Genomic DNA, 12938 nt, shown 5'->3' with positions numbered 1-12938 from the left:
TGTGTGTGTGTGTGTGTGCTCACCCAGTTTTTAAAATAATTTTTGGACAACAATCAAGCTCCATGGCACAGCGCAATAAGATATATCTTTTTTTGGATAGCCAGAAAAGTCAGTTTTTTTTTTTTTTTTATGGGATTTGTTGACTATAAGAAAATTGTGAATAATCACAAGACTTGGAAACAGGTCCCTTCATATTTTTTTAGACGCTGTGTCACCAGGTAAATTTACATTCCCCGCTCACCTTCATAGAACTGCTTCTCCCCACTGCTCTAGTAAAATAGTGGAGTAAGGTTGATACTGTGATATTGTTTCCATAACAGCGCGACTAAACATTCTGGATTGTGTACTTTCTTGTGACAAATGTGTTGGTAGCTCATTGTTCCATTGTAGAGCTGCCGGTGATGCCAGGACTGCATGTTGAGGCCAAGTGGCTGATTCTAGCTAGCGCTGCCAGACCTGTTCGTTCAGTCACCGGCTTCATTTTGGGACTAACTTGGTGTCAAATGGTTACAAATATATTTACGAACAAACAAGAAACATAGAGAAGGCAGTACAACAGAGCTTTTCTTTGTTTCCTCTGAGTGGCACCCCAAGTTACAGATCATTCTTTTTAATGAAAGAAAAAAACATTTTTATTTATTTATTTAATGTATTTGTAAAGTATCTCCCCTTTCAGAAGTAGATTTATCTTTATAGAACAGTAAAGAAAATAAAAGTAGCATTATGAAAATTAGATACATCATCACACCGTATTATGTTAAACTTGTTTCCCCTTCACACCCTCTAATTTCTTCTATATATGTCAGGTGAGTCAGGTGAAAGCTGATGGTATTATCCCTCTTGGCCTGTTTTTCTAATGGGCTTAGCTAGACCCCGCCCGCCTACAGTCTGTGAGTTATTCTGTGAGACGTGATGCTGCTTCTTGTATAAATGCATTACCAACATGTGTTAGTCTGAAGAGCGCACCTGGTTATCGGTAAGAGAGCCGCTGGCTAAATCAGTAGGAGCATGGAAGGAATGCAGTGTCTTACATTACAAATTTTTTGAGGTAAATAGACTAGAGCAGTTGCAGGAGTTACATAAAGTAGACACAGTCTTGATTGATGTCATGGATGTTTGATGGATAGACTAAATGATTGACAATTTTATTAGCATGACTATAAAGTTATTTTATCAATTTTCATTTTTTGTATTATTTATTTCTCGTCTCTTTTTGGTAATATTTTTATTACCATTTTTTATTTAGTACTTGACCTCTCACGAAACCATCTTATCTGAGATCATTATTTTCATATGTTCCTTTTTGGCTGTTTTCTTCTGTAATATCCATTTACTCATTCGTTATTTTTACCTGCTTATCCTCTCTAGGGTCACTGAGGGCTAAAGCCTATACAATATTAATCAATATAAAATATATTATATAGAAAAAATGTACTTGCAATTGGAAATGACCTTGTGCTGAAACATATTTTAAATGTGTTTTGCAGTTAAACAGTAATTCCCCAGAACAGTACTGTACTTTTACAACTGATATAAGGAAACTTAAAGCTCCTGAAAACGTGGCCTCTAATGCTATAAGTAAAAAAGAACATTGTTAGGTCTACTACTCAGAAACGGCTTCATTAGGACTGTGTAGGTATGGTTTGACAACCACTAAACAACCTACCAACTGTCATCAGACTCTCATTTAGATGTGTTGCTACCCTTTGATTGGCGAGTTATGTAACATCCCCTTTTCCCAATGGAACCCCGCCCACTTTGAACTGGAACTTTGGTAGAAAATTGCACGCTTGTGAAGGACATCTTGGGTGCATTTTGTATGCAAAATATACAAATGCGGAGAAAACACCATCACAATATAATGAACTCCAGCACAATAGCTATGAGGCAACGCTACCGTACATGCAGTATTAAACTCTAAGGTGTTTTTGAGGCTGTAGTTAGCAATATTGTTTTTATTTACTGTGCACATATTGGTCACATTTTCTGTGAGTATGAGAGAAATATGACAGTACTCATTAGTTTGCACTACGGTAGCATCTTAGTGGGGATCTATGCATTTAACCCATTACCTCTATTAAGTTTAAAGCCCATTACCACAGTGACCTCTGCCTTGAAACAACTTGATATGCTCATGACTCCCTTCTCCCATCCACCTCTCAACACGCTCCCTTTCTATTCCCTCGCTTTCTCTCTTTCCCCCCCCCTGCACCGCCGCCCTCCTTCCTTCGTTCATTGAAATGCAAGCGCGAGGAATGCAGGAGGAAGGATATCACATGTGCGTGTTTGTCTTTGCATTCGGGGTTTCCGTAGCCCTCACCACTCTACTCTGACCAGGCCTTTTCTAACGCCTACTGCTAATGGTTTCTCAAGATAAAATCATTGAAGGGGTTTTAGCGGAAGTATGTTTCGATATCGAACAACTGATACAGTTCAAGTTTGAAACAAGTTCATTTCCTCAATAAATACGGACAACACCTAAATTGTGTGACAAAAAAAGAAGGCAGAATGGATAGTGTGATGTGGCTGGTTGTACTGTCTAAAGAAAATGTGCAAAAAATGGATTCTTCTTTGCAACAAACATTTCTTGAAACTCGGTTTCCATTTTTAATACACTGTATGAATATTGTTCACTTGACTGACACATCTTGTGACTTTGTTTGCCCAGATGCCTCAGGTTCTGTACAGCAGCTCCGAGGGGATTGACCTGCGCCTCTGGGGTCGGGTTCTGAAGGCAACGTCGGAGAAGATCCAAGTTGTAAGTGCTCCAAAGACCATCAATCCCTTTTTACTCCTGGCCACTCAGTCCTCAGGCACCAATATTTTTAGCCCTGCAGGAAACTCGTCTCTTCCGCTGTTCCCAGTTTGAGAATTGCTCACAGAGGAGGCTGAGTGATGGGCTCAACAATGTGGGGTGTACGTGTGCGTGTGTGCGTGTGCGCGTGTGTGTGTGTGTGTGTGTGTGTGTGTGTGTGTGTGTGTGTCAACAACCTTCATGTGAACTGTACAAGCGCTGATGTGTCATTGTACGCTCATGTGATATGCGGGTAAGGACATGTGTATGTGCGTCATGTTTATAACCATGCATATTTGTGTGTGTGTGTGTGTGTGTGCTAGCACTTACAGATTGTGTCTCACGTGTATAGTGTGCATGTATCTTTATCACTGTATTTATTTATTACATACATTTATTATTTAATAAATCTGAATCAAATAGAACAGAAATGAAATATGATAAAAGAGAATACAGCAGATACTGTGGAGGACTTTTATATAATGTAAAAAAACTATTGTAGATAAATAGAATAAAATAGATTTGACAGATAATAGAATAGATGTTATAGATAATTATATTATATATACAATAACAGAAGAGAATAGAACCAAATAGATATTGCAGATGAATAGAATTGATATCGATAAATAGAATAGTTATTGTTGATAAATAGAATAGATATAGATAAATAGAAAAGAATAGATATTGTAGATCAATAACATAGAATTGAATAGACATAACAGAACATAATTGAATATATAATGTCGGAATAAAGACTTGAACAGATATTGCAAAGACATATGATAGATATTATGTAATCTAGCATATTTTACAGAACAGGATAGAATAGAACTGAATAGACATTGTAAAAAAATAGAATGAAATAGATGATTAAGATAATTAAGACGAGCACACGTACAGACACAAGAACAGAGACAGAGTGACTGGGATTGTGCTGTGAGTTTCAGCACGTCCACTGCATGTCCCAGGGCTTAGTGTCATCACCTTAAGCAGGCTGTGGGAGAGAGAGAGACAGGGTGGGGGTGGGGGGCTCGAGGGAGAGAGACATTCCTCTGAGGTGACATCCTGTAGGTGGGTCCTTTGTATCACTGTGGTGACAGAAAGGCGAGCCAAATGCTGTCATTACCCACCTCTCCTTCCTTTCAATTTACTGTGTGGGTGTGTGTGTGGGTGGGGGTGTGTGTGGGTGTGTGTGTGGGTGGGGGGGGGTGGGTGGGTGTCTATGAGATAATGAATAAGAAAAGGGAGGAAAATGGAGTGAGAGCGAAATAAATCAGGAGTGTGTTTTAGCATGTGTGTGTGTGCATGTATATGTTCACCCGTAAAAGGATGCTTTGAGTGTTGGCAATGAGTCATTTTAATCACTGACCCCTGAAACCACTTTGATTATCAATGTTACGATATTCTCTTCATTTAAAGTTGTAAGGGGATTATAGAGCTAGTCTAATAAAGATGAAGGCTTATGAACAAATATTACTGGCAGAACTCAACTCCACCTACAATCAGATCCCTCCAGAGATTATCTAAAGATTTAGTCATTTCTCAGATTTGAGGACCAAAACAACTCAAACATAAAACTCTAAATCATTGGCAGCCCCCTCGCTATTTCTTTAGAGAGGAAATGAGGCGTACCGGGGAGAAATAAACTTGGATGAAGCTATTTTTGTTCAATCAATAGGAGGATATTTAGTCCATGTGAGAGGAGAAGCGTCCGTCCAACATGTTTGCTTATCTTTCAAACTATTGTTTTCTCGTGATCGTTTATGCTCTGCTATTCACAGTATGAACAAATATGGAGGACATAATTGTCAGTTGATCCACCACTCTGGTCCAGACTGAAATATCTCAGTAACTATTGGATGGATTCATTCATGATGAATCTTACCTGTAAAAGTCTTGATGATCCCATTAGCCTAAATTGTGGTTTTGTGTTTAAGGCTTATTAGCGATTATTTCATGCTAACATGCTAAACTAAAATGGGCTCTGCATAAGCATAACTTCAGATAGCCGCTAGCAGGCTGTAGACTCTTAGTCCTGTTAATACAATAAAGAATTTGGTTTTCTGTGTTGAGTTTGTACCTATATTTTAAAACTCAAAATTCAAACTGTGTACGTCAGCTGTGTGACACGCATAGAAAAGGATGAGGGTAGAAGGCAAACCTGAGAAGAAACACTGCTGTTGTTCTGGACGATAGCTGGATCTAATGAAGGTTTTAAAACGGTATCAATTCAACAGGTACATTGATCTCTCAGAGATTCTCTTTCAACTGGCCATCTCTGACTTTTTTTCAGCTGATGGAACGGAAGAGTTCTCAGGAGCTCCTGAAGGCGGTTTCCTCTATGTTTCAAAGCGGGGGTCCCGCCTCATTCACACAGCTGATGTCCAGTGTGTCGAGCCTCTTCTGTGGATACCCAGAGGGAGGCGGCTCCAGGGTCCTGTCCTTCAACTGGTATGAGGACAACAACTACAAGGTGTTTCTGGGAGTCAATGTAACCAAGAACCACAACTATGTCTATGACGACACTGCCAGTAAGTGAAGAGGTGTCGAACTGTAAAAGTCTCAATGTATGAAAAGGAGATCAGGCACACTTCTCTCGCTCAGCATCACAATGTATTGATCATACTAGCGTTTCAGTCTCTCTGAATCTCTATCAAGAGTGTTTTAGACTCCCATTCTGTGTGCACAGGTGGGCCAATTATTCAATAATTGACAGCAGCATGTGTACAATCTGCAGCATGTGTACAATCTGCCCCGTGAAAACAAACAAGCTACATACCACGGTACATAATTAAATCTATTTACAATAATATTTCCAGAAATTGCATTTGTGATGATTGAAAACATCGGCCTTACAGCTTTCATAAGTCATTCAGAGTTGTGTACTCGTGTGCATTGCTTGTACCTTCGTTCAATAAGAAGGTCTATAAGAGTTTTAGGAGCATGCAATGGTATCTCATCATTCAATCCTTTGGGTGATAGAGTTTGCAAATGTAATATCCTGTATACCTTTATAGAGTGGTGCAGGAATGAGTTAGCATTTTGGCACTTGGGGTTCCCTCGTCTCAAAGTCAATTATGTTTTGAATAGGTTTTTGGTTAGATGCCTGAAATAAGATCTGTGGTCAACACAAGCTTTTTTCAAAGAGAAGTCTTGTAAATTCTTGTAGTCCATCCAAGTTCATCCATCAAACAGACAAAATATGTCATCAATCTATCAATACCATTCGAAATATGTTTTTAATAAACGGTTTCTTTGTGGGATTATACATTTTTTGAATGAATTCTGAGCCACAGCAGTGTGTGGGATCTTCTTTTCTCAAGATTCAAGTGATACTTTCCAATGCAATCCGTCTGAGATATGAAAAAAAACATATAAGAGTGTGGAAATCACCATAAAGCTGTTGGATAAGCGCTGGGTAACTAATTTAGCATACTTGACTGTTGTCTGTAACTTTATTGATAGCGTCTGAATGCTACTAAAGTCTGGAGGATAAAAGAAAGTTCAATATGATGCTTTATACCTCTTACTAAATCTATTTTCGCCTTCTTCTAATCTTGCTGTTTTTGCAATTGCTCTTCCATTAGCTCCCTCCTGCAACGCCTTGATGCAGACCCTGGAGTCCAACCCTGTCACAAAGATTGTGTGGAATTCAGTCAAGCCCCTGCTGATGGGAAAGATCCTGTACACCCCCGACTCCCCTGCCGTCCACAAGATATTAAAGAGAGTAAGAGAGACCACCTCCAGCCCGACCCCTCACCTCTCTGTCTCTCCACTCACTTTTTTCTCTCCTCCTCCATTTCTTTCACCACTCTATCTGTTTTTAATGCGTCCACTCCAAGCCCCCACCCTTCTTAGGAACGAGCTGACTACCGAGGCAGAAGGGTGGAGGGATTGGGGGGGGAGATCTGCTGCAATGTGAGGGAAGGGAAGAGGAGGGGAGAATTAAACAATAAACTGAATGTGAGGGTGCATCGGTGAAAGCAAAAACTGAATGTGTTTCAGTCTGTCACATCTCATTCAGTGTTCCTGACACAAAACAAATCTCACGGTTTTTTTTTAATGAGAATTTAGCGACCTGCTCCGGAGAAGAAAAATGACCTAATGTGACTGTTTACTTGTTTACTACCCATGGTGTTTAAAGAGTATTGCAGTGTAGAGCTCAGATCAGGTTTCGTGGATCTCACTGCTGTTATCTGGTTGACACTATTTTTATGCAATCTCAAGTATCTTGAGTCAAACAAGATAACCAGAATCAGTTAACATATCAATGTTATCAGCACACGTCAACAGAGTTATGTGTTGACTGTGCTCCTTCACTGCTGGCGTACTACAATTATAGAATCTGTGAACTTTACATCAACGTAAAATGACTTGATATAGTGAACACTTGTTGCTCATGTGTGTATGCTTGTGTGTGTGTTGCAGGCCAACACAACATTCGAGGAGTTAGAGAGGTTGCAGAACATGGCCAAGGCCTGGGGGGAGTTGGGACCTCAACTCTGGACTTTCTTCGACAGCAGTTTACAGATGAACATGATCAGGGTAGGAATACTGCGCACACACACAGATGCAATCATACCTTTGAAAGTATTTAAAATGTACTATGATGCTCCAATTCAAAAGAACATATGAGCCCCAAAGTAGAATAAGCCTTATAACATAACCAGTGTTAGAAGCAACCAATAGTAAACACACGGACAAAGATCAATTAGATGGATTTATGTTAAATTCGAGCCACAAATTCTTGGAAGAATCTTGTGTGCTGCAGCGCTATTTAAAGACTGCAGGCAAACAATTAGCATTCAGTTTGACCAAAAACAACGGGGCTGATATTTTGAAATTGTATTAATTTTGTTGAAAAATAATAATGTTTATTGCTTGAAACCCAAAGGCATTTTTTTCACTTTCCTTGAATATGTATTCAGCTAAGTGAATGGCACTTGTTCTTGCATATGTAATTTGTCTGTATTACACGCAATAACTTTATTTCTGTCTCAATCGCTGCAGGACACGTTGAGAAACCCGACAGTGATGCACTTCATGGACAATAGTCTGGAGGACACTGACTTTACCACCAAACACATTCTTAACTTCCTGTACAACGGTCCAGAGCAATACAGGGAGGCGGACATGCCCAACTTTGACTGGAGGAATATTTTTAACATCACCGACCAGATCGTACGCATGTTCAACCAGTACGGAGAGGTAAGAAACACAAGATAGTCTCTGTAATCTCATCTCTCTATCTATCTATCCGTCTGTTTTTCTTCTTTACCCTAGTCACTATTTGCCAAATGTTGCACATTCCCAGGACTAAGTGTCCAGCGTTTTTGTAAGACCAACTCTCAGCTTTCCAGACAGGTGCATCAGTCTTCCAGGTCTGCTCCCAGGAGATTGCAGACAGGCCCCTTTGAAACAGATCAGGCCACTTAGCCCTGCTATAGAGCCGCTCTCCCGTCCTGTAGGCTGAAAGGTGGGGAGAACAAGCCTGCTGTCACCCCCCTCCTTTGCTCTCATTGTGGAGCCAGTGATAAAGTGGGGAGAAGGTGGCAGTGAGTCACCCCCCCTATGAGCTCAATGCGGTTTTAGTGCATGGCCCCGCATTGAAACAGACCCCTGCGCCTGTGAAATAAAAGAGGGAAAATCACTCTATCCATCCTTCACGCCTTCCCTCTCTCCTCTCGCGACTGATTTAAAGGGGGCAGGGGCAGGGGTTGCGGTTTTGGTGAGAGCGCTATCAGTGCTGGCATCTCAATCTGTCCTTTGTCTCCAAGTTCAGCATCCAGACCCTTCAGAGCCCCACAAACAAACCCAGGCAGTTTAGCCAATTAGGTATAGCTGTCAGCCAGCATTGGGCCATAGGATAACTACTGCTGCAGTTAGCATTGGGTCCTCTCGCTCCATCAGGGGTATGTTTCTCACAGCGAAATCCCATTGGAACATGTGTATCAGTGAGGGTCTTTCTTCTCAGCCCATCTCCGAGTGAACATTATTGTGCTGTGAATGTATAGTCCCTTAAAGATGAATGGGAAGTGGTCTCTCCTCTTTCTTTGAGCGCTCTCAGGGTATTGTACAGTAATGTGAATGGAGACATTAGACACGGTGTACACAGGGGTGTTGGGAGGTTAGAGAGCACCGTGTGTGTGTGTGTTTCATTGGGAGAGAGAGCGTGTTTGCGTGTGAGAGAGTGAACCTAATTGTTTGTGTGTAGGTGTATGCAGTTGTGCTCATGTGTGTTTAGATGCACGTGTTCATGTATTTGCTTTCCTGCATGTATGTGTGTGCGTGTTTGTGTCTGTCGCTGTAGAATGGATGTAGTAGCTCAGATTTCCCCATGTCACCAGATCGCCTCAGTGAAAGATGGTTCTGTTAAGAGCGAATGGAAATTCACAAAACTACACATAAAATGACCAACAGAGGTCTTTTTTGAAACCTTTCTGGTGCCGATACAATACCTGGGAGACCCCAAATGCCACATGCACCTGATCTAATACACAAAACAGCATTTGGAAGAGCAAATGGCATTCTACTAACTGCGGTAGCATACAACATCTTCCCAACATCAAATCCACACCACTCTCTTCTCTCCTGATTATAGTGCATCAACCTGGATAAGTTTGTGGCTTACACAGATGAGTCCCAGATGACCCATCAGGCCTTGTACCTACTGGAGGAGAACAAGTTTTGGGCCGGCGTGGTCTTCATGGACATGTATCCCTGGACCACAAGTGTTCCGCCGCATGTCAAGTACAAGATCCGCATGGACATTGACGCAGTCGAGCGCACCAACAAGATCAAAGACAGGTCAGTAACAGCTGTGTGGACAGATGTTTTGTTACCAGGACTGCCCACCACTCCGTATCACACGATGTTTTTTCCTATCCGGTCAATTGTGCTGTGACCACAGATACCAGTCCCCAGTCTTTTAAGGGACGCAGTTTCCAAAACATTGGTATTATCGCACAGAAATGTAGGCTATAAATATTTTATTAGCAAAGAAAAAAATGCTAATCATAGGTATTTTCTTATACATTTAATTGCAGCTGACTGGTATGCATACACACAGGGGAAGGATCCAACCAGTAAAGTTTAGACAACCCACCGTTCCTTCATTTTTTTTCCACGTTGTTACTGCTGCATTAATGAGGCAATTTATATGGATTTGTCACATTCCACGAAGGAGGAAAAGAGAAGCTTCTCCAGCTGGCCTCAGTGTGTTTTCCAAAGTCTCTTGGTGGTTCCATATTAACTCGATACCTGCCCTTTCATCCTCCCATGTGAGGCTCTCGCATGCATTTTCCTTTCCCTTTGATCTTCCATTCATAAACAGACTGTATGTCAATAGCCCCCGGGGTGAGCAAAATGTTTTAGCTGTTTACAGTGCACCAACAGGCTGTAATGGACCCAGTGGGAGTCCTGCCTCTATTCAATCGAATAATCAGATTGTAAGAGGGCTTTGCCTCGGACTTATCCGCTTAAGTAGAAGCAGTGCACATGTGGTGTGTGTGTGTGTGTGTGTGTGTGTGTGTGTGTGTGTGTTGCTCTAGAGACTGTGGCTTCAAGATGTTGTATTATGAAAATGTTTTATTGGGATTATTTCAAACAACAAAAAAATGCTTAAATATATTTTTTGTGTGACGAATGATATTGTGGCTACATTTTAACGGATAAGATCCTCTAGCCGCCTGTCATTCACTCTCTGTTTTCCCCTCTCAGGTACTGGGACCCCGGCCCCAGAGCAGACCCCATGGAGGATCAGAGGTACATCTGGGGAGGCTTTGCCTACCTGCAGGACATGATTGAACACGGCATCATCAAGCATCACACAGGCCAAGACTGGCCACTCGGGGTCTACGTCCAGCAGATGCCATATCCGTGCTACGTGGATGACCAGTGAGTGAACCGGTCACCTTATGTAACAGAAGATCGTTCACATGGTCGATGCGTTACCCCCCCCCCCCCCCCAACACACAAAAAAAAATACAGCAGCCATGACAGCATACAGAACATTTTTAGCGTGAAGAATTAAAGTTAGCAATGTTATATTTCTCATGGGTTCAATGAGATTCGTCATTTAAGTGTTGGGGTCACATCCTTACTTCCTCTCCCTCTCTGCTCCTCTCTTCTGCTCCAGCTTCATGATCACACTGAACCGCTGCTTCCCCATGTTCATGGTGCTGGCCTGGATCTACTCTGTGTCCATGACTGTGAAGAGCATTGTGCTGGAGAAGGAGCTGCGCCTCAAGGAGACTCTCAAAGCCATGGGGGTCGACAACGGAGTCATTTGGTACACGTGTTTCATCGACAGCTTCGTCATGATGACTGCAAGCACGGCGCTGCTCACCTCCATCATCATGGTAAGAAGAACAGGGTGGACAGGGGAAAGGAGGAGGATGATAGAAAAACTAGGGTCAAGTTTTATTCGCTGGTTTGGAGGGTTTTAATATTTTTTTGCAACGTGCAATGGTGTCCTCTTGTGGATGATTTTAAAAAGCTCTATATTAATGGAGACGTGTTTTACTCATGCAGCCAATCGTTGCAGGGGCTCTGTGCTTGTTTACAGGTGTGTTTCGATGTTTTAGTGAAAGTATTCTCAATATAATCACACGTATATCTTTTTTTTTTCTTTCAGGGTGGAAAAGTGCTGAATTACAGCAACCCCATCCTTGTCTTCTTTTTCCTGCTGACTTTCACCATCGCCACCATCATGCAGTGTTTCCTGATGAGTGTGTTCTTCAACAAGGCCAACATGGCAGCCGCCTGCAGCGGCATCATCTACTTCACCCTCTATCTGCCGCATATCCTCTGCTTTGCCTGGCAGGACCGCATCACCAAGAACATAAAGTTGGCTGCTGTATGTCTGATTTCCTTGTGTGATTTATTTTACAAATACAGAAAAAAAAAGCATTTGCAAGTGTAGGGAGTATTTATTGCAATTTCATGTTTTTAAGGGAGATTATCATAAAACAAACTTTCATCAAAAGTCTCTTCTCTTACAAGTGCAACAAAAACAGGCAGCAAGGATAACTGATGTACACCATTGGCTGATGAATATATGTGTACATTTGACGTTGACAATTTGAATATTGAGACATTTAAATTTGCAGTATTATTTCTTTACGTAGATATTCTGTGATTCATACGTCCCTCTGCTTCTCTAGAGCTTGTTGTCTCCAGTGGCCTTTGGCTTCGGGACAGAGTACCTGTCGCGGTATGAGGAGCAGGGTTTGGGTCTGCAGTGGGACAACATCATGACCAGCCCGTTAGAGAAAGACACCTACTCCTTCCTCACTTCCATTCTCATGATGGTGTTTGATGCTGTCCTCTACGCCGTCCTGGCCTGGTATCTGGATAACGTCTTCCCAGGTTGGACTGCTAATATATACTGCATCGTTTACTTTACCGCTTTATAGGTACTACAAGTACATCACACTGAAGATTATACCAAATTTCTCCCTCACAGGACAGTACGGCATTAGTCGACCATTCTACTTCCCATTCCAGGCCTCCTACTGGCAAACGCCTGCACCCTCACAGACAGCAATTCCTGGTCAAGGTAAGCGTCACTGACTCTAAAATCTCTTACATGCCTCACAAGTGAGGAGCAGCCCTGCGACTGGAGGTTTCTTGCTCAGCTTTGCCCAAAAAAGCAATTGCTCCCCAGAAAAGCTTCTAATTCCAGCTGGAAGATTGTGATTGTGTTGGAAAGGTCAATATAAGGTTCATAATGAGTAAAGTCGCCCACGAGAACGATTTTCTCTCTCGCCTCCTCCAGCACTCCTGGAGCAGGAAATGAGTCAGCTTGGTAGAGCGCACTGTTGCCAGCACAGAGTCTGAAACCAAGTCGTCCTAGCAAACATAATGTTCGCATTAAGATAAGAGCAAGTTTTATAGACCTTTGATCCGAATGTATCATATTTCATAAACATCCCATAGAAAGCAGTCGGCAAATCAATAAAAACAACAACAAGCAGGGTATAAGTTGCTATGTAACTCCCCTACAAGCCATGTAACTGCAAGTTAAAAGAATCTCTTCTGGTTAACATTTCATACTGTTGGCATCAAAGTGCAAGAAACGCTTTTTTTTTTACCATCACTAACGTACATGTGGTCAACTGTGCGAGGGGAACTTTTCACA

The 12938-nt window shown here is 41.8% G+C and overlaps 1 protein-coding gene across 3 annotated transcripts in view; it reads left to right on the top strand.

Moving 5' to 3' along the window:
- LOC142956212 (retinal-specific phospholipid-transporting ATPase ABCA4-like) overlaps nt 1–12938 on the top strand; it is a 32773-nt gene that overhangs the window by 2931 nt on the left and 16904 nt on the right. For 2 of the 3 annotated variants that reach the window (XM_076097660.1, XM_076097659.1), the window contains exons 7-17: nt 2669–2758; nt 5091–5328; nt 6385–6524; nt 7226–7342; nt 7808–8005; nt 9399–9604; nt 10517–10693; nt 10935–11157; nt 11433–11654; nt 11962–12166; nt 12264–12356. In XM_076097660.1, the coding sequence (XP_075953775.1) occupies nt 2669–2758; nt 5091–5328; nt 6385–6524; nt 7226–7342; nt 7808–8005; nt 9399–9604; nt 10517–10693; nt 10935–11157; nt 11433–11654; nt 11962–12166; nt 12264–12356 (1909 nt within the window). Of the gene's footprint in view, nt 1–2668; nt 2759–5090; nt 5329–6384; nt 6525–7225; nt 7343–7807; nt 8006–9398; nt 9605–10516; nt 10694–10934; nt 11158–11432; nt 11655–11961; nt 12167–12263; nt 12363–12938 lie in introns of all 3 variants that reach the window. The other variant, XM_076097661.1, reaches the window with a different exon arrangement.

Source organism: Anarhichas minor, unplaced genomic scaffold (genome assembly GCF_050575085.1).
Source record: "Anarhichas minor isolate MPS153535 unplaced genomic scaffold, ASM5057508v1 ptg000024l, whole genome shotgun sequence".
NCBI classification, from domain to species: domain Eukaryota; kingdom Metazoa; phylum Chordata; class Actinopteri; order Perciformes; family Anarhichadidae; genus Anarhichas; species Anarhichas minor.
The sequence above is the reverse complement of the archived record's forward strand: the minus strand, read 5'-3'. Positions and strand labels throughout refer to the sequence as shown.